The sequence below is a fragment of the Oenanthe melanoleuca genome, chromosome 1, assembly GCF_029582105.1.
Source record: "Oenanthe melanoleuca isolate GR-GAL-2019-014 chromosome 1, OMel1.0, whole genome shotgun sequence".
Lineage (NCBI taxonomy): Eukaryota > Metazoa > Chordata > Aves > Passeriformes > Muscicapidae > Oenanthe > Oenanthe melanoleuca.
The window spans coordinates 92,372,776-92,390,998 of NC_079333.1; the positions used below are offsets into that span (position 1 = coordinate 92,372,776).

At 37.0% G+C, this 18,223-nt stretch overlaps 1 protein-coding gene across 3 annotated transcripts in view; it reads left to right on the forward strand.

The window, feature by feature from the left end:
- SHROOM2 (shroom family member 2) overlaps positions 1–18,223 on the forward strand; it is a 116,353-nt gene that overhangs the window by 30,726 nt on the left and 67,404 nt on the right. For all 3 annotated transcript variants that reach the window (XM_056490390.1, XM_056490356.1, XM_056490365.1), the window contains exon 2: positions 15,271–15,422. In XM_056490390.1, coding sequence (XP_056346365.1) covers positions 15,271–15,422 — 152 coding nt within the window. The remainder of the gene's footprint in view (positions 1–15,270; positions 15,423–18,223) is intronic.

Genomic DNA, 18,223 nt, shown 5'->3' on the forward strand with positions numbered 1-18,223 from the left:
TTTGATAAGCTTAGGCAAAAAGCACTTCAACACTATTAGCATTGCAATGCTATAATTTTTTTTTCCCATTATTAAATTAAAAAGCTGACTTCTGGAACAGAATGGGTGATACTACTCTGCGAAAGGAAGTTGACTGTTAGAGTTATGGAGTTAAAATAACTTCTTCCACTCTGTTCTTCAGAAAATTGACATGTTGCAAAATGAAATTGCCTTCAAGGTGCTTTTTAATTGTATCATTTACTGTATTGAAGATATCTGTAACGTTGAAATTTATTAAAAAGTGACTTTTCCTATTAGTTTCATTTTGCATAGTGTTTGTGCTGATAAATCTTACATATGATTTTTATATTAGCAAATGAGTAGCTTTTTTTTTTACTTGTCTCTTCTGGTAGAAGACTAATTTTCTAAATGAATGGGGTTTTTTTCTGACCCTGTGCTGCTTACATCTTAAATGCTCTTGACAAGCAGAGCAACTGTTGTGCTCCTTCTGCATATGTATAATTAAGAGGCTGATTATATTGCCTCCTAATGTAGATTATCATCCTGAAGAAAAAAATGTGTTCCTTTTGCAAAAAGAATTGTGAAAGACAGAGGTGCAACATAATACCAGCATGGAGGAAAGCATTACCAATTAATAACTCTATCAGGAGAAGTAGTATTGTGTTCCTTATCACAGGACCATTTTTTAAGTTGCACAATTTGTAAAACTCAGCCAAGTTTTCCCTTGCTTGCACTTGACAGACACTGTAAGAATCCTGAAAATGCCTATTTGGTTTAGAGTGAAATAGGCAATGCTTTTATCCAGGTTTGAGTCTTAGTTTCCTGTTTGTGGAAAACTTAAAATTACACTTTTACAGCTTTAAACCATTTGTGTGAGTACATTGTAGCATTATTAAATACACTTGGTATTATTAAATAAACTTAGTAGTTTGTTCACTGTTTTGTGCTGAGATCTTGGAAAATTGATACTGAGGTAGCAAGCTGTAGTTGTGAAACCATATGATGCTGCACACTGTCTGGTACTGTATCTTTTAGAAGATCACTGTTGAGAATTTATCATGTCCAGTAGAGTTTATGCTCAGTGTTATTCCTCTGGAGATTTCCTTACAGAGAAGTAATGATTTGGGAAAATTAGTAGCATTTAATGCCACTCTAATGGCTCTACCAGGTAGCCCTGAGAGGATGAACTTCCAAGGCAGAGCAAATGTTCTTTGTACAGAGTTCCTGTTTTAGTTTCATAAAGTTGCTAAACAGCGTAGCTGTGTATTGGACCCCAAAAGTGCTTCATTCACTTTCTTTAATAACAAAACTCTTCCAGCTTTTTATTGCACATTGGACCTCACTGATAAATAGGAAATATCACAGTTCCAATATGAAATGTAGTATAACAGTATTCCAGAATTAGGGTGTGGATATTTCTCTAGATCACAGCCTTGAACTTCATGGAAGAGACACTGTACCAAAAAAGTTCTAAAATAGGAATGAAGAATTCAAAGATTATGTACTAAAAAGATAGTACTTTGAGAAAATTAATCCAACTTTTGAAATTATCATGAAATACAAATAATAATTATAGTACATAGCTGATAACAGAGGGAAGAGAAAGGAATTTGCATTTGAAATGAGAACTATGAATGCAAGACAGAAACTTGTGGTTTGGATAACCATATGGAAAATGAAGTTAAGTTTTATCTGTAAACTTAAATTGGATGATGCCCAGACAAGGAAAAGCCTATGACTGATAACAGTTATGGATCTGTTGTAGCTCTGAAATCCTGTATGTAGCCATCCTGTCTCTCCAAGTAACTAGCTAATATTTCAAAATAAGAAACTGCCTGCATATTCTGTACAGGAGCTTAGTGGCTTAGAAAAGGAAGGAAGGAAGAAGTACTGTCTAGCAGATACCCTATGCTTGCTTTAAGTGGTAGTGTCCATGCACTTGAGAGATCTTAATGAAATGTTTTTACTTAAGAGTTACTTCACGCAGCTCAGAAAATATGTGAACGCAGCAGGAGTCTCCGCAACTTTCCTCAAATAATGAAATGGGAATTTTTGGTCTTTTACTGCAGAGTTATCTAACTTCCTGCACTTCAGTCTTACTCATGCTCCGGAAACTCCCTAATGTAAAAAGCTGCAGTTCTTCCCTCTCTTGAGTGGCTAAAGAGGTATCAACCTCAGCCCACATCAGCACATCATCACAGTTTCTAGTATCTCACTGTGTGCTGTGGGCCCAGACCAGCTTAAATAGACTACTGCTAGCCCATCTCTGCCTTCCTGTATCTTGGCAAGAGCAAATGTTCTGTTCTCCACAGTTCACTAGAAATTAAGATTGCTGTTTAGATTAGAGGAAGGAAGCTGAGGGTTTTGGGATGGGCTCCCAAAAGGTACATCTGTATGTACATCAGACAGGAAAAATCCAAGAATGCCAGTGCAACTTTCCTCCAAATTCCTGTCAGCTGCATGTCTTTTTGGTGTATCTGTGTAGTGCTTGTGAAGGTACAGACCCTTGTTTCTGAAACACGAGATTAATGTAAACAGGAGGAACCGAGACATGGGAATTCAGGCTTCTCATAGTGCTTAACTGTTCTTGAGGTAAAGAAACAAACAGCAGCACAGGAAGTATAGGAGTAGCTGTCTGATAAAAACACGGGTGGATTTGTACTGGCTGACCTGCTTAGTAAAAGGCTTGCAATACATTCTTAATCTCAACAGTCCTTAATGATGATATTTAGTAATAATGCACTCTTTTAATATTAAAAGCAAGTAAATAAAAGAAAGAACTTAAAATCTACTTTTAGGAATACCATTTCTTTTATATGTTAAAAGGAGAGTTACAATTATTAGTAAAAATAGCAAGGTTCATCTTCAGGAGCTGAGATTGGACACATACTTCAAAATAATAACTGGTCTTCAGGTCCATAGCTAGCTAAACAAAAAACTCCAGAGGTTTACAGTGTCTGATGTTTAGGTCCTAGAGTGGATATGCAGTTTTATAGTAATTATAGTATTATAATTTTATAATATATAGTTTTACAGTAATTAAGTGCTTGAAATAGGTAATCTGGAAACCTTCCTGTTAAACAAGGAGCTATTTAAATAAGTATCCCAGCATGAACAACTGTACAGAGAAATAGTCCAAATTCTCCCAGGTTGATTCAGATGGGAGACTCAGCAGAAGACTCTCAGTTGTTGCTTTGGTCAGACCTTCAACTTTCTTTTACTATGATAAATAAAATTTTATTAAAAGGTTTTTCTACTATTTAGAGTGTAAAAATTACTAAATTTGGAGATAATTTAAATACAGTGCAAACAAATTTTTTCAGTATGCCACTGTTGTTGCATACTATGTAATATAGTATGTGATTTAAATTTTTATCATTCAGAAGAATAGATTGTTTCTCTGGTGTTTTTAGTGATTGATGTTTTTCTTGAACTTGAGATGTAGCTAAATCTTGTAATACTCCTACTTCGTAGTTCAATTTCAGCCTGCTTGCATAGCTCTTAAGCATGAAACAAAATTCAGGGGTTCTGTCTAGGGGATTCTTTGTACTTCTACCTTTTGAAGAATCACATCTCTGCTCAGAACATGCTTTTGGGGAAAGGCAGGTTGTGGTGACAAGCTTGAGAAGAAGAGGCAAGTATTGAGTGGAAGTACTGCTGGGAGTGGACAGGCTCTACAGAAGACCATGTTGCTCCTCTCTGAAGATGTTCATAAGAACATGCCTGTGGAAAATTGTTAAGACTATCAAACAGTAGGTTAAAATACTGCTTTGCTCTCAGCTCTTGCATGCCTTGGTATTAGGCTTTTAAGATGTAACTTCTCTGAAAGGAAAGCAGCTGTTGCATGTCATTCATTAATAACACAGGGTCTTGTGGATCCCACAAAATACTCAAATTCCTTAGCCCTGTTACTGACTTTATTCAGGATGTCAATACAGGCAGTCTTTAAATGGTCCATCAGTTATCAAGATGAGCAAGTACAAAATCTCCTGTTCAATGTGGTATTTGAGCATTCCACCCCCTGCCAACACTGACATCCTAAACTGGTATGCTCAGACATGAATTTTTCATGAGTGTGGTTGCATGCTGCTGGAGAAGCGGTCATGTTCGCTGGCATGGGCAGCAGTGGGAGACAAGAAGCTCTGTATATGATTCTTGTGTGCACATACAGTGGTCTCACCACCAGTGTCAGGAAACAGAAGTGTAATTATAAATTTTCTCCTGTGTTGCAAGAATTAGCGTACAGACATTTTTCCCCAAATTCCACTCATACTTGAGTGAGTGCTGCACAGTGAAGTTGTGAATTGTGCTGCCTGGGCAGAATATGTCTTTTAATAAGTGCATCTGCACGGATGACAGATACTTTTGCCAAACAGAAATACAGTTGTTTGTCAAACTGAGTAGTTTTGTCATAAATAAATACACATTTTTTAATCTGGAAAAGCAGCTAATTATGTGAGTAATGTTTTGATATGTCTTTATTTTTTAAGTCTTCAAAATAATGTGCCTGCTCCTTGAGCTAAATTAGGCCAGTAACATGTGTAATACAATAAAGCTTTTGAAAAAAGGCCTGCAAAATAAAGCCAATTTGGAAAATGTCCATTCAGAGTAGTAAGCATCCTCTAACTTCCAAATATAAGAATTCTTGAGTACTACATTATAATTTACTGTTAAATCCATGCAGCTTTTTGAAGCTTCTATTTGTGTAAATTTACAATCCATGGTGATTTTAGTGCGTTAATTGATAATTCACAGCACAATCCTCTAATTTCTTCAGAAAAAATAACCTTTGTCATTGACCCAGTATAATTATCTTAATTGGTTAATTATCTCTCATTAACCCTAGGAAGAATTAAGCCTCTGAGATAGGGAAAAGGTGGCAGAATACAGAGATGCCAAAAATGGTTGTATATCTAATTACTATGGTAAATTTTTCATGAGGAAACTATTTCTTCTAATGTTCTATGAGGTATAAAGTAATGAGGTTTTAAGCAATGGTATGTAGGATAAGCTACACAAAATGATGAGTTTCAAATTATGAACATCTAGGCTTGTTTAGAAAAAGGGAAAATTTATTTTATTTTATTACTGATGACTGGGGGGAAAAGGGCAGGGATGCCATAATGTGATTGATACCTGAGGTGTAAATTGCTACAGATTAGTTCCTGTCTGCAGAACTGAATTTTTTTTTTTTTAGGTTCACAGCTCAGAACAGACTTAAGATGTTGGTGCTTAACTCTAACTACATGAATATTTCATGCCCTGCTCTGCCAAGTTTGTGCCTTAAGAAGGCAGACGAGTACTATTCCATCTTGTCAATAAAATGCATAAAACACTGTTTTTTTGGGTTTTTTTTTTTGACATGCTCTTTTTATTACTGGAGCATCATGAGAGATTTATGTTTCATGGTATTAGCAGTCTGTCTCCTGTCTCTCTGTCTGGCTGACTGTACATGGCAGCTCAGGTACTGCAAGCTGGCAAAAGTGGATTTCAGCAAATAGAAACTGCCATACACTCCTTTGCCACTTGCTTCGTGAACTTTTTGGTCATTTTAGGAGCAATTGCATTGCAGTTACTTCCCTAGAAAAAATATATTCAATACTATATTTAGTGCTTGCTTCTTCCTTTTTTCATGTTTGGTTTCTGGGTCAAAGTGGAGTGAGGGAAGCTCTCTTCCTTTACTGAGACAGTAATGAACAAGAGCAGAAGGCAAACTAAGGGCAAGGTTACCCAGACCTTTTTTGTTTCTATAATAGTATGCTTGTTTTTTCCTTGAGGGTCATCCCACTTGCTTCTGAGTTTTTATTGCTCTAAGAATGAAGAATTGAAATGGTGTGCAGAGTGCACAGCAGAAACATGGCTTACATGCAGTGGGAGCAGATATCAGCATCTGTTCAGTTTGAAGTACTGCATACTTAGAGTAAATGGGGTTGTATAAGTTATATAAAGTGAATCAAGACAACTTTAGGTTTTGTTGACTATCTTGGCCCTGGGGTGGGAGAGGAAGGGATAAATGTGTCTTCTTGTTTGAACTTGGTTTTAAATATTTGAATTTTTGAGGATGATGGTGGCAAAGGATGGCTTCAGTCTGTAATTTGGATACTCTGTGAGTGTGCATATCAATTCTGAAGAGAGATCAAAAGTTAACATAAAGAACAAATTTGGTTGTTAAAGTTTAAAGCAATTAAATTTTAGGAGGAGTCTGACCCTTCTTTTGAAGTCTTTTGTTTGTTTTCTTTGCAGAGGAGTGAGTGAGAGAATCAACAATGACGCTTTAAAATTCAGCATCTTACTGAGCCTCTTTTTTCTTTAAAGTTGAATAATTTTGCAAAGTAAAGAAATCTTACTGAAGAAATTGCTATCAGTTATTATGAGAGCAGGTCATTCTCCTTGTTTGCTAGATTTTTGTTCAGATGTGTAATGTTACGTTCTGTTCACTCCACTACATAGTAGTGGGTTCTTAAATACTTCTGCAGTAACTATTACAAATAACTTTTACATTACATTTTCAGGAATGTGATTAAAAGAATTATTGGGAAGTGTTATACTTTCTCAGTTTCTCAGAAGTGGGCATTTGTGCTATGACAAAAATGGAGGATCCCAAACAGCAGCTCTGATAAAACCAAATAACGGTATGAGTTAGTCAAGATAAGCATTCTGTTAAAAATGGGCTGTTCAAGAGAAAGTATTTAAAATGGAAATCTAACACACTGTAAAATTCCTGTGGGTTTTGCAGACCCATCACAGTGCTTTTTGAAACTAACAGGCAGTTCTTTTTCTGTTGCTGGGTCTTAATCAGTGCTACCTGTGTCTAAATGTGTAAACGTGTAGCTTTTTTTTTTTTTTTTTTTTTTTTAAACCACAGCAATCTGTAGACATAGATGCAACTTAAAGTTTTTTAAAAGGTCACATTTAGACTGATAGACTGAGTGAAATAGTTTAAATTTGTTTTTTGTAAGTATACTGTTGCCATCTACTAGGTCTTTCAATGTCATCTCGGACCTGTTAAGTCCTTCACAAACAAACTGCGGGTTGATGAAAGTGGTCTTTTCCTTTTTTAATTAATGTACTTTTCTATCTACACAATCATACAGACACATTCAGGATTTTTTAAAATTTTATTTGTCTGTAAGTCCTACCTTTTCCCTAATTATGGAGTGGTTTTGTAGGCTGTTGGATTGCATTTGGTCTGTTTTTGTCAAGGGCATGTTGGCAAATGATGACATTATTTTCCTGGGACAGGCAGGAAGGCAGAAAGATAAACCAGTGTTGTTGAAAGTGTATGATAGTTGCAAAGTAAAAAACTTTGAACCTTATGATCAGAAAGATTGCTTTGTCAGGTCATATTTTTCTTCTTGGAAGTCTGTTCCTGTTATCAGTTTGAATAGATAAAATGCAAGTTGTTTCTAGGCATAACCTCTTTATAAACCATTCTTATCTTTGTTCGTAATAGCTGAAAGTACAGAAATGTAGACCTATAAAAATGCTAAATGTTAACTGCACCGATTGCATACATAAACAGCTGGTATATATATTGTCATCCATAAGTAAACTTGGACAAGTAAATATAGATAATCAACCTTATCAAACCTCTCTGCTAGGAGGTTTGTTAGTATGAGTAAACTACATTTAGAGAAAGCAGTTCTTTTTTGGCCAGCTGGCTATTTGTTTTCATAGTACAATTATTCACTCCATTCTTATACAGATTCTTTTTGTCATTTGAAAGAAAAAAAAAAAAAAAAGACAGCAAAATATGTTTAAAAACAGTGTAAAGCATCTGTGACTACAGATGGGTTCCTCTAAGCTGGATGTGCCGTTAGTTTCTGTAAAGCAAAACTCATGTCTAAAAGTAAATGGGAGTTATTTCTCAGTAATTTTTGAATAACTTGTATACAGATTGTCTGAGTGAATGCTGTAGCAAACAGCAGTAGGAAGGTGCTCAGATGTTGGTGATGTGCTAGGAAAAGAAAACCAAAATTTAAGCTATGCTTTACAAGCGTTACTTTGGTGTGAGGGAGGGGTGGCACTGGAGCTGTTCAATTTCAGGATCAACACTACAAACAGGCTTCTGCCATCACCCCTGCTTCCAGAATCTTCACTCACTTCAATCTTTTCACTCTTGTCTTGGCCTTATTCTTCCTCTGGATAGGCTAGGTGTGTTTTGGCTTTGCTCTGGTGTGAGTGCCAGTTTAGGGTTGTAGGGACTGTAAGAGCTAGGAAGCTTCCCTGAGGGTCATGTGCTGCCCTTGAGGAGCTCTTGCAAAGAGAGATTTCCAAAGACTACAATTTGTCTGTGGAGTACATGCAGATGTGCTGCTCTGGCATATGTGCAAACACTAATTAGAAGCTGTAAAATGTAACTAGTAAAGCTAGTAAAAAACCAGCTAAGTTATTGACACTCAGCAGCCCCACTTTTTTTTAATACATTAGCTCTGTGTTTTATAAATATCAAGGGTTTTGGGGGGTTTGTGGGTTCTGGTTTTTTTTGTTGGGTTTTTAAATTATTATGAATTTATTTCTAGTAGAATTGTTCAGCAGTCATGAAATGTTTCCAACTTCTGTTGCTGAAACAATGGAATCACTTTGAAAAAAAACCTTTAAAAATAAAGATTTGTTGATCAGTTTTTTTTAAAACCTACAAATCTATGTGAAGTTTTTCTTCCTGATACCTTTTTATCTGGAAATTTTTATCATTAGTTTCTTGGGGGAAAGTTTCATTAAAGTTTTAAGTTCAAGTACTTTAATTGGTCTTCAGTCCATAAGAGCCATGTGATTTAAAGAAACAGATATAATAACAGTAACCTCTTTAGAAATAGTAACTGAGGATTTGTAATTGGAAATATTTTCTCACAGGTTTATGGTAGGTATTATTTTGTTGGTTGGTTGAACTAAAATATTAATCAGTTTATGTATAAATTGTTTAGGTGGGAAGTGGTGGATGTGTTACCATACTTCTTAAACATTTCTGGCATGAGGATCTCTGCAGTTAGGCTTCAGCCTGGAGTCAGTTTTTACAGCTGTAATAAATCCCCTACAAAAATGGCCTGTTCTAGTGGAAGTGACGGCAGCCCTTTGTCAAAACAGTGGCATGGACACCATTATAAAAACTGAATAAATACTTAAAGAACTGTACTGACTTTTCAAAATATTATGCCTTTTTTCAAGCAAAAAAATAAAGAAAGGAAAAGATTTCTGGATAAATATGCAAATATTTAAATACACTAAATAACAAGCAATTAGAAAAGGCTGTCACGGACTCTGTCCTGTTACTGAACTCTACCCTTTTAAAAAATGTTTCCATTTTGATTTTTAAGAATCACTTGTTGACAAAAAGGAGGGCTTCTGCCAGCTCAAGATCTGTGCTGCACAATGGGTGACACTTTGAAAAAGCAGCTGGGAAAGGGGGATTTCTCTGCCTTTTCAGTGGTTTTGTGACAGTGACCATGAACTGTTTCCCTCGGGTCTAGGGAAGAAAGAAATTGCTGTTAGAGAAATATATTGCCCTGGACTAAGCATTTCTAAAATTTTATGTTGTTTGCTGTAAAGTTTAAAGATAATCTCAGGAAGAGCACGAATGGACAGTGGCTGTGGGGTGTGAATTTAAGATACCAAGCAAAAGGGAAGTTCTGGCTCCTGTGCTAAGTCAGAGTGCCACCAAATGCAGCAGATACCCACCTGCCTGATCAAAGTGCAGCAATTGCCAAGTTAATAATATTGGATAGTATTGCATAGGCACAGAGTTTGCAAGCTGGTAGGCCATCATTAATTTTTTTTTTATATGGTGGTGTTTAAAGTTCATGTTGAGTAATTAATGCTGATTATTTAACCCGCAGTCTGTGGGAAGAGGTGGTTCAGGGTTACAGGTACACTCCATTAATGTGAGGGTTTGTGTGGAATTCCTTGCTTTGTTGCAGCCATGCTGTATTGTTTTGGGCCTTGTTTCCATATATGCTTCTGAGCCCATCTGTAAAACAGGGCAGGAGTTTCTCCCCTGCCAGGTGTCCTTTCAACAGTCTCAAAGTCAATGTAGAGTGGGAAAGTTGAATAGGAATGTAAAGTCAAATGCATGAGCATTTAGTGTATGCATGCCTGTGTGTGATGCCTTACATATACACACACCCCCATTGTCTTTGGACCAGTTAGGTCCTGTTGGTGTTTGCACCCCTCTTTTATCCTGCTTCAGTTTGAGCCATGAGTGTTGCTGGTAAATGCAGCCTTTGCCACTCAAGAATGCATTTGCAGAATGTATAGCTGAAGTTAGGTCAGATCTGTTACTTTTTTGTTCATTCCTTAAAGTTACACAAATGCCAGGCTTGAACTGTAGAAGTTTTTCTCCTTTGTTTAACTCTTTGCAAATCAAAATAATTGACACTTTCCACATTTTATTTGTTCTGAAGATTTTCTAAAAGATTGTTTGGTTTGTGGAAAAACTGTATTAGATACTCATAATACAAACAACTGTGGAAACATTTCTTGGCTGTACAAGAAATGAATTATGATAAAATATTTTATCACAGCTGATAGCAGAATGCTGATAAGTGGTGCTGTTTTTTCCTGTGTTTGTCTGTGGATTTGAGTTTCCATCCCGTCTCCCACCCTGTCCAAAGAGAGCACGGACAAGAAACTGTTGGCTTTGTAAACAAAACTAGATCTCTCATATGACACAGCATTTCCCCAACCTGTCTCCTGCTTGTTTATACAGGTGCTTATAGAGGAATGTGGGTATTTTAAGTAAAGCATCAAACCTGATAAACACAGAAGTGGAGGGGTCATGTGCTAGAATTGGTGCTCCCTATCAACACTGCAGCAATTCAAAGCTGAAAGATAGGCCATTATTTTCCCCTTTCTTTTTATTACCAACAGGGGGAATACAGACTTGTAAGTATCCTTTGGATATGTTTATCTAGCTATTAGACATTTTCTTCATGTTTCAAGGCTCTGCTTCTTTTTACAAGAAGAATTTTACATACTAGATTTATGTGTGTGTTGTTTTTCAATAATTTTTAAAAATCCTCTTATCTACATTTTGAACCAGTGTTTCTTCATGTTTTTTGGATGTGATACAAAAATAAATTTGAGAAGATGTGACAATTAATGTAGATACTGTTATGATGGCAAAGTTGCACTCACAGTTCTCCCTGATGCACAGATCCCAAAGTTTGCTTTTGCTCTTGGCTATGGGGAGGTCATCAGGGACAGCAGGGTGAGAGATGGAGACTATCTAAGCAGATGTCTTTGGTCAACAAACATTCTTTTCATCTCTTTTTGAAAACACTTTCTTTGGTAGCATACCAACATCACTGCTAAGGGTAGGAAGTCAACATGTTTGCACTTTTTAATTTAGCATAGTACGAGGGTATGATTTCTTAGTACATAACAAAATCATGGTCTGATGGCATTTCTAGAATGCTTGCTCATTCAAGATAAGCTGTGTAACTATATATGTTTGTTGAAGGCTTATGCTTGTTATTTGTAAGAAAATGAGGTGTGATTTTCTTCTATGTCTTTTGTTTTGTGCTATTGCCATAAAAATGCTAAGATGTGTGTGCTTATGGGAGTTCAGTTCCTACTAGGTTACATCCAGTTGTATCTACCAGCTGACAGTGACTGAGGCAGATCTCTTCTTCCTAACTGTTCTTGAAAGACTTCATCTTAAAACCTCCCTCTGCATTTTCAAGGCTTCCTTTTCAGCTATGGACCTAGTTTTTCTGGACACCTGAAATCCTAAAAGAAATTGGTGCTAGGTAGACGAGTAATACAGACTTGAATCTTAAAAGTTTGGCTTAAATCCTGAACACAGCATAGCATAGCTGACTCTGAAAATGGTGAGTAAAATACGTTTGTGGTTGAGGTGTGACAAATAATGACGCTTTTGAGTGTATTTGCCAGTTCTAAAATGTTTATGTATTTTGGTTGGTATTTACACTTCTAGTTAAGGCCTGATGAGATGGATCAATAAATTAATGGGTCAATAAATAAAAATAATAAGTGTTAAAACTAATAAAACAGAAGAAAACCTGAAGTAGAAGCTGGAGTGCATTGCCCAGTTTTGCACAAAGAAGGCAGGTTAATATAGCAGTATGTTTGAAGAGGCCTTTTCCTCATGGGTATTTTGGCTGTGTTTCTCTATATGTGTGCAAGCCTAATATTTTTAGTTGTTATGACTAAAGGAAGGACTTTTCCTGTCTAACTTTCCCATTTCCACTTAAAAATGTATTGTCAAGTAGAATCATATCTGTACAGCATGTGGGGATCTGAGTATGAAAGGTTTATGTTTCAATTTATTCAGCTTGAAAAGACTTCTATTGTGAATGAATGTGTAATTTTTATTCTCACTACCTGTAGGTGATCTGAAGACAAGATCTTAAAGCCACTTGAAGTTTTCATGAGGATGGCTTCTGCTTTGTGTTTAGATTTTGATTTTTTAAATACTTTTTGAGGTTCTTTTGATTAATGTTGTTTTGGACAGCCAGAGTCTCTTTGGAAAGCTTGCTTTGTGTGGAATGTGTAGTTTCCGTGATGAAATTAAAACTCAGAGGGGGTAACTGAATACTCCCTGCTGTCAGTGCATTGCCAGCCTGAAGAAAAAACAAACATGCTTACTGAGAACAATGAACATTCCTTCAAACCCTTGGAGACAGAATTTTGCACCCCCTCTTTTTTTTTTTTTTTTTTTTTTTTTTTTTTTCAGACAGAAAAATATCCTGTCGAAGTGTGGGGGCTCAGGGGTGTCTCAGCCTTGTCATTATGTTTGGGTGCCTTGCTTGGTATAAGGGCTGCAAATGGTTTGACATCTACATTTGGCATTTAGAGTGTCCTCCAAGATCCTTTCCCCCTCTGCCATGTGTGTCCTGCCCTGACACCCACCCCCCCGCCTTGACCTTCCTCTAGCAATTCTAGTGATTTAGCTCTGACTTTGCTTCATGTTTTTTGTGCCACTTTTCTAACCTACCTAGGCTTCAGATACATGTCCCAGGCTGCCTGTTCTCTTGTTCTGTTCAGCCTGATTTCAGTGTCTCTTATACGGCAGATGCTCTACACGTGACATCTCTGAACTGTGGCCTTTACTTACATCTAAGCAATTTCCACTGCTACTCCCTTGTTTCCAACCTAAATGAAGATTTTATGGTTTGGTATTGTGGTAAATTCTTGATGCTCAGAGGATATGTGAGCAGGTCAGAGGACAGGTCATAACTTGAAAACTAGATGTATGGGGATGTAGAAACTTACACTGTCTTTAATTACCTGGGGTTTTTTTAAGATAAGAAGTTCTGTAAATAAAGTTTCTTGATTACTATTAATAATGAGTGTTTTAGAATGGGATATAAGACTAAGCATTTTTCATGGTATTTTTGGCTCAGGTTTACAGGCCTAAAGATTTCTAAGAAAATCTATCATGAGCTTACATAAAGAGAGCTTTTATATGCCTGCAATGAGATTGAGTGCTCTATGAGATCATCCTAAAGTACTTTCATCAAGAGATATTGCTTTTTTTATTAGGTTACTTAATTTATATTTTTGTTGCTGGACTTTTTCTAAAACCTGTACTGTGAGGTCCAGAATTCATGAACTTACTTTCCTCTGGATTTATCTCATTGCTGATTGACTTTGGTGCCTCAGAAGATGGCAGTTCTTTATGAAGCTGTCTGCAGTTAGGTTGATTACAAGGAATTGCTCTTTGTAAATTTGCTGGCACTTAATAATGTGGGACTCAGAGATACTGTAGTCAATGTAAAATATAATGAAGACATAAATGAAAGTCTTTGAACATAAAATGTCAGATGTATAGAAAGATGTGGGATATGGCTTATGAGTAAGTGAGGGACCAATAAAATTAAATAGATTGTGAAGCCAAGCAACTCAGAAACCAGAGGCTCTGTTGACAGCAAAGGAGATAGAAAGAACCTAGAAAGCCAAGGGATTGAATTGCAAAGTGTTCGATACCTACAGCTATACTTAGAACCATAGGCTTGTTTAGTTTGGAAAATAGCTTTAGGATCATAGGATCCAGCTGTTAACCTAGTTCTGCCCAGTCTACCACTAAACCGTGCCCCTAAGTGCCCCATCTTTTAGAGAGATGGTCCTAACACATCCAGTGAAGGTTAAAGATTTTCCTTAGCCCTCCATTGCTTGCTTATGTATTTATGAAAATATTTTTTATTGTCTTTTGCAGCAATAGCCAGATTAAGTTCTAGCTGGGCTTTGAGCCTTCTAATTTTCTCCTTGCATAATCTCATAACATCCTTATAATCATCATTTGAAATCAGTTCAAACTGTTGGTACTTGTTAATCTGTCTGATCAAGCTTTTAAAATTTGTTTTGAATTTTGAAAATGGGCAACTTTTAACGTGGGATTTTTTTAACTTAGTTGGGGTGGGAATTGCAAAAGCCTGAATCTATAATTTATCTTGTGTTTTTGCACACGTTATGAGCAGTTGTATAAAAATTTAATGCATTCAAGAGATGCCTGTGGCAGCAAAATAATCTTCCAGTGAATTTCCTTTAGTATTGCCTTAATGTTTTTAAGCCAGAGCTGTTAATTAGCTGGATGGATGGTAAATTTTCAGGTATTTTCCTAAATGTTATGTTCCTTATGAAAATACCTTCATTTTCTAGACCAGCCTGTTAAGCAGTATTTTGGGCTTTCATTGCATGCCAGATCTTTGGAGTTGGCTGTGTGTTAATGTTATTGAAAAAATGGTTACTGTTATTGGATGCCTTCTCTAGAGAAACAGATTTTTAGATGACTGCCCAAAGCTCTATTTGCAAGTATGATTACATGTTTGGTATTGAACAGAGGTCAAGATGACAGATGCTTTTCTCAGAATCACAGAATGGAACAAGTTGGAAGAGGGACCACAGTGGATCATCTGGTCTAACCTCTTGCTCAAGCAGGGTCATCCCAGAGCACACATTTGCATGCAGACGGTTCTTGAATATCTCCAGTGAAGGGAGACTCCATAACCTCTCTGGGCAACCTGTTCCAGTACATGCATAGCAAAGAAATCCTTTCTTATATTCCCAAATTTCCCTCAAGCTTTCTCAGGAGATTTCCTCTCTTTTATTTCTTTCCTATTCTAATTGTCTCTGTATAATTACTATTTCTTTATAGTGATTTTAATGTGCCTTTTTAATTATGTTCAGCACTTATTTATTGTATTAATTTCTGTTGAAACCAGTATTGACAGCTCATTAACTTATTTTAAAGGTGGCACTATGTATCCTATATAATTCTACCATTTGTTACACACTTTTATTTTTTCCCCCCAGATAGAAGATGGGAGCAAAGCTGCAGCTGTGGAGAAGTTACTGGCTGGGGATGAGATTGTTGGCATCAATGATGTGGGCCTGTCTGGCTTCCGACAAGAAGCAATCTGTCTGGTGAAAGGGTCACACAAGACACTGAAGCTTGTAGTGAGAAGGTAAGCTTGTGTCGTTAGCTGGGGCACCAAATTCGTTTCAGCCTATAAGCTACTGAGCAAATAAATTTGCCAAGACTTGGCAAGTTAATGACTTTCATTCAGTGTTAATAATGTGCATATTATCTGGTGTTAAACTCCTCCTTAAACACAGACCCTTTATGGAAGAGAGAGAGGCAGCCTATTGATCAGAGCAAAACTCAAGACAATATATTTGAGTGCTGCTGTGATGTGATGAGTCAGGACCGTGCCTCTGTCTTCCTGAAGTGCAGTGCCCAAAGCAGCTGTCAGCTCTGCATCCCTGCATTTGGTGTATGCGCATGGGCAATTCCCTTCAGTGCATGTGCCATGTGGGCCACTTGTGCTGGGAGGAGCAGGTTACATGGGAAGCTTTTGGAACAGCATTTCCCCACTCTGAAAGTATTTGAGGTCTCAAGTATTTCATAAGTGGTTTGCATAAGGAGTACTTTCCGTTAGTTATTAGTGAAGGGGAAAAGTGAAGCAGAACACATTTTTGGTATGAAAACTTTTTGTCATTTGGACTTGCGACTTTCAAGTTCACACTTTTACTAACTTGAGTTAAAAATAATTTTCATAAAATATTTTTGACAGAAGTGAACCAATGTTAAAGTAGGCTAAATCTTGTAATTTCTGAAAAAAATTCCAACTGAGAAATCCAAACAACATGATCTTTGTTGGTAATTTCCTACTCTGGTGTATCAGAACTTTCTCTTAAATTACTTTTATCAAATTATATCAGCCAATCTTTCATGTGAGAATTCATTAGAATCAAAAAAGAGTTTTGATGCAACACAGAAAATGCTAATAATTTGAGCTTGACAGATATGATGATCTAGTCCATAAATATGATGACTGTTTGAGGGCTGTCTCAAATAAGGACAGTCTTTTGTGAAATAGCACTGATAAGTAAGGGAGGTACAAATGCGTGCTTTTCACATTTGGTTTTAGAAAGTATTTTTGATAGAAGAAATTTTGGAAACCTGGAGCTCTTTTACAGCTGATAATTTATATCCTCAACAATAGCTACTTCCAAAGCTCTCACCAAATCTTTGTAGCATTGAAGCTAATAAATGCAAAATAAAAGACATTCACAACTACCATAAATCATGTTGATGTTCAGCAGTTCCAACTTGCGCTGGCTATTCCAGTAAAAGCACTTGTTAGCAGAGGTTACATCAGTTGTTCCTGTCAGAGAAAGGGAGAATTTCAGGGTTGAAAAGTTTTATAGACACTGAAGAATCTGCCAAGACAGCAAGTCTTAATTACCAGGAAAAGCTTCAGACCAAGTAGAAAGATTCCCTCTCTTGCTGCTTTTCAATTTTATGACAGCAATTTGCTCAGAATATGTGAATTCTGTTTATCTTTGGAAATGGCAGGTCTGGTGCAGAAATTCCCTCATGAGAGACACAGCTGTGTCATTCTTGTTACTCTTACCACATTGCTCTCTGAAAGGAGGTTGCAGTGACGTGGGGGCTATTCTCTTCTACTGTGACAGCTGTGAGAGGACAAGAGGAATGACCTTAAGATGGGAAAATCAGATTAGATATTTGGTAAAAGTTTTTCACCGTTAGGGTGGTTAGGCATTGGAATAGGTTGCTCAGGGAGATGGTGGAGTCATTATCCCTGTAGGTATTGGAGGCACTTGGATCTGGTGCTGGGTGTTATGTTTTAGTGGTTATGGCAGTGCTGGGTGGACAGTTGGACAGGATCTTTTAAAGGTCTCTTCCAATCTTGATGATTCTATGATTCACTTCATGCATGTGATTTTGGAGAGCTTTGTTACAGCTAATCAAGTGCTGATTTGCTATTGGGGATTTGTGGCATTTCTCTGCAGGCAGCAGAGCCCCATTGCTATACATGCCCATGAGCACTTTGGTGCAGAACTGATGGATTTTCATCAGTCCTTTATCATCCCTCCCTTTTTGCCTTCCTTAGCATGTGTGCAATGGTCAAAAACAAGCTAGCTGTTCTAGCCAAGAGGCTGAAACAGTGGCTGTTGTTAGAGAAAACATTATTGTCTGAAATTCATTAAGAACTTCCATAGCTTCCAAATGAGGCAATAGCACTTTGGGTCATTGACAAGCCTGCATAATATTAGATAAAATTTCATAAAACTTAGTGAATGAAACTAGCTGCGGCTTTTGTCTTGGTTTTTCAACTTTGCTCTTTCTCTTGGAAAGTTGCCTTAGGACATCAGTCCTTTGACAGTTAGAAACCTTTTAACTTCCAGTCTCATTCTTGGCCAGCTTGTTCTCATGCACTGCTGTCACTGTGCTGAAATAACTTTTCCTGTTGGAAGTTCAAATGATGCAGGTTTTTGTAAAAGCCTTGTTGCATGCTTTCTTTCAGAAGTTATGGTTTGAACAACAGAGCTTTGTTTTGTTTGCCCTAAATCTTAGGCTGAATTTTTATGAGTACTTTAAACAGTCGTGTCTTTAAGCAAACCAGTTGTTTAGTCTTTGTGTGAGCACTCCTGCAGGTCTGGAATGAATTGGATCAGGCAACTGATCTGACTACAAAATTACTTGAGTAAGTAGGTTTTCAGCTGGGTAGGACCACCACTTTTCGGAGGTAGTCTGCATTTTAATCAATTGCAGCAATCTTGAAGTGGCTGGTTTAGCATTTTCAGACTATTTCGGTCTTCAAATCTACGCTTACTGTTCCCTGGGGAGACTGGGAATTGTCCCACAATTCCCTTTCATTGAGTTACATATAAGATGAAGTATTGTTCTCCAAGTCATCTTAGCATCTTTTTGTCTGCTTGCCCTGTGTCCTTTGTCTAG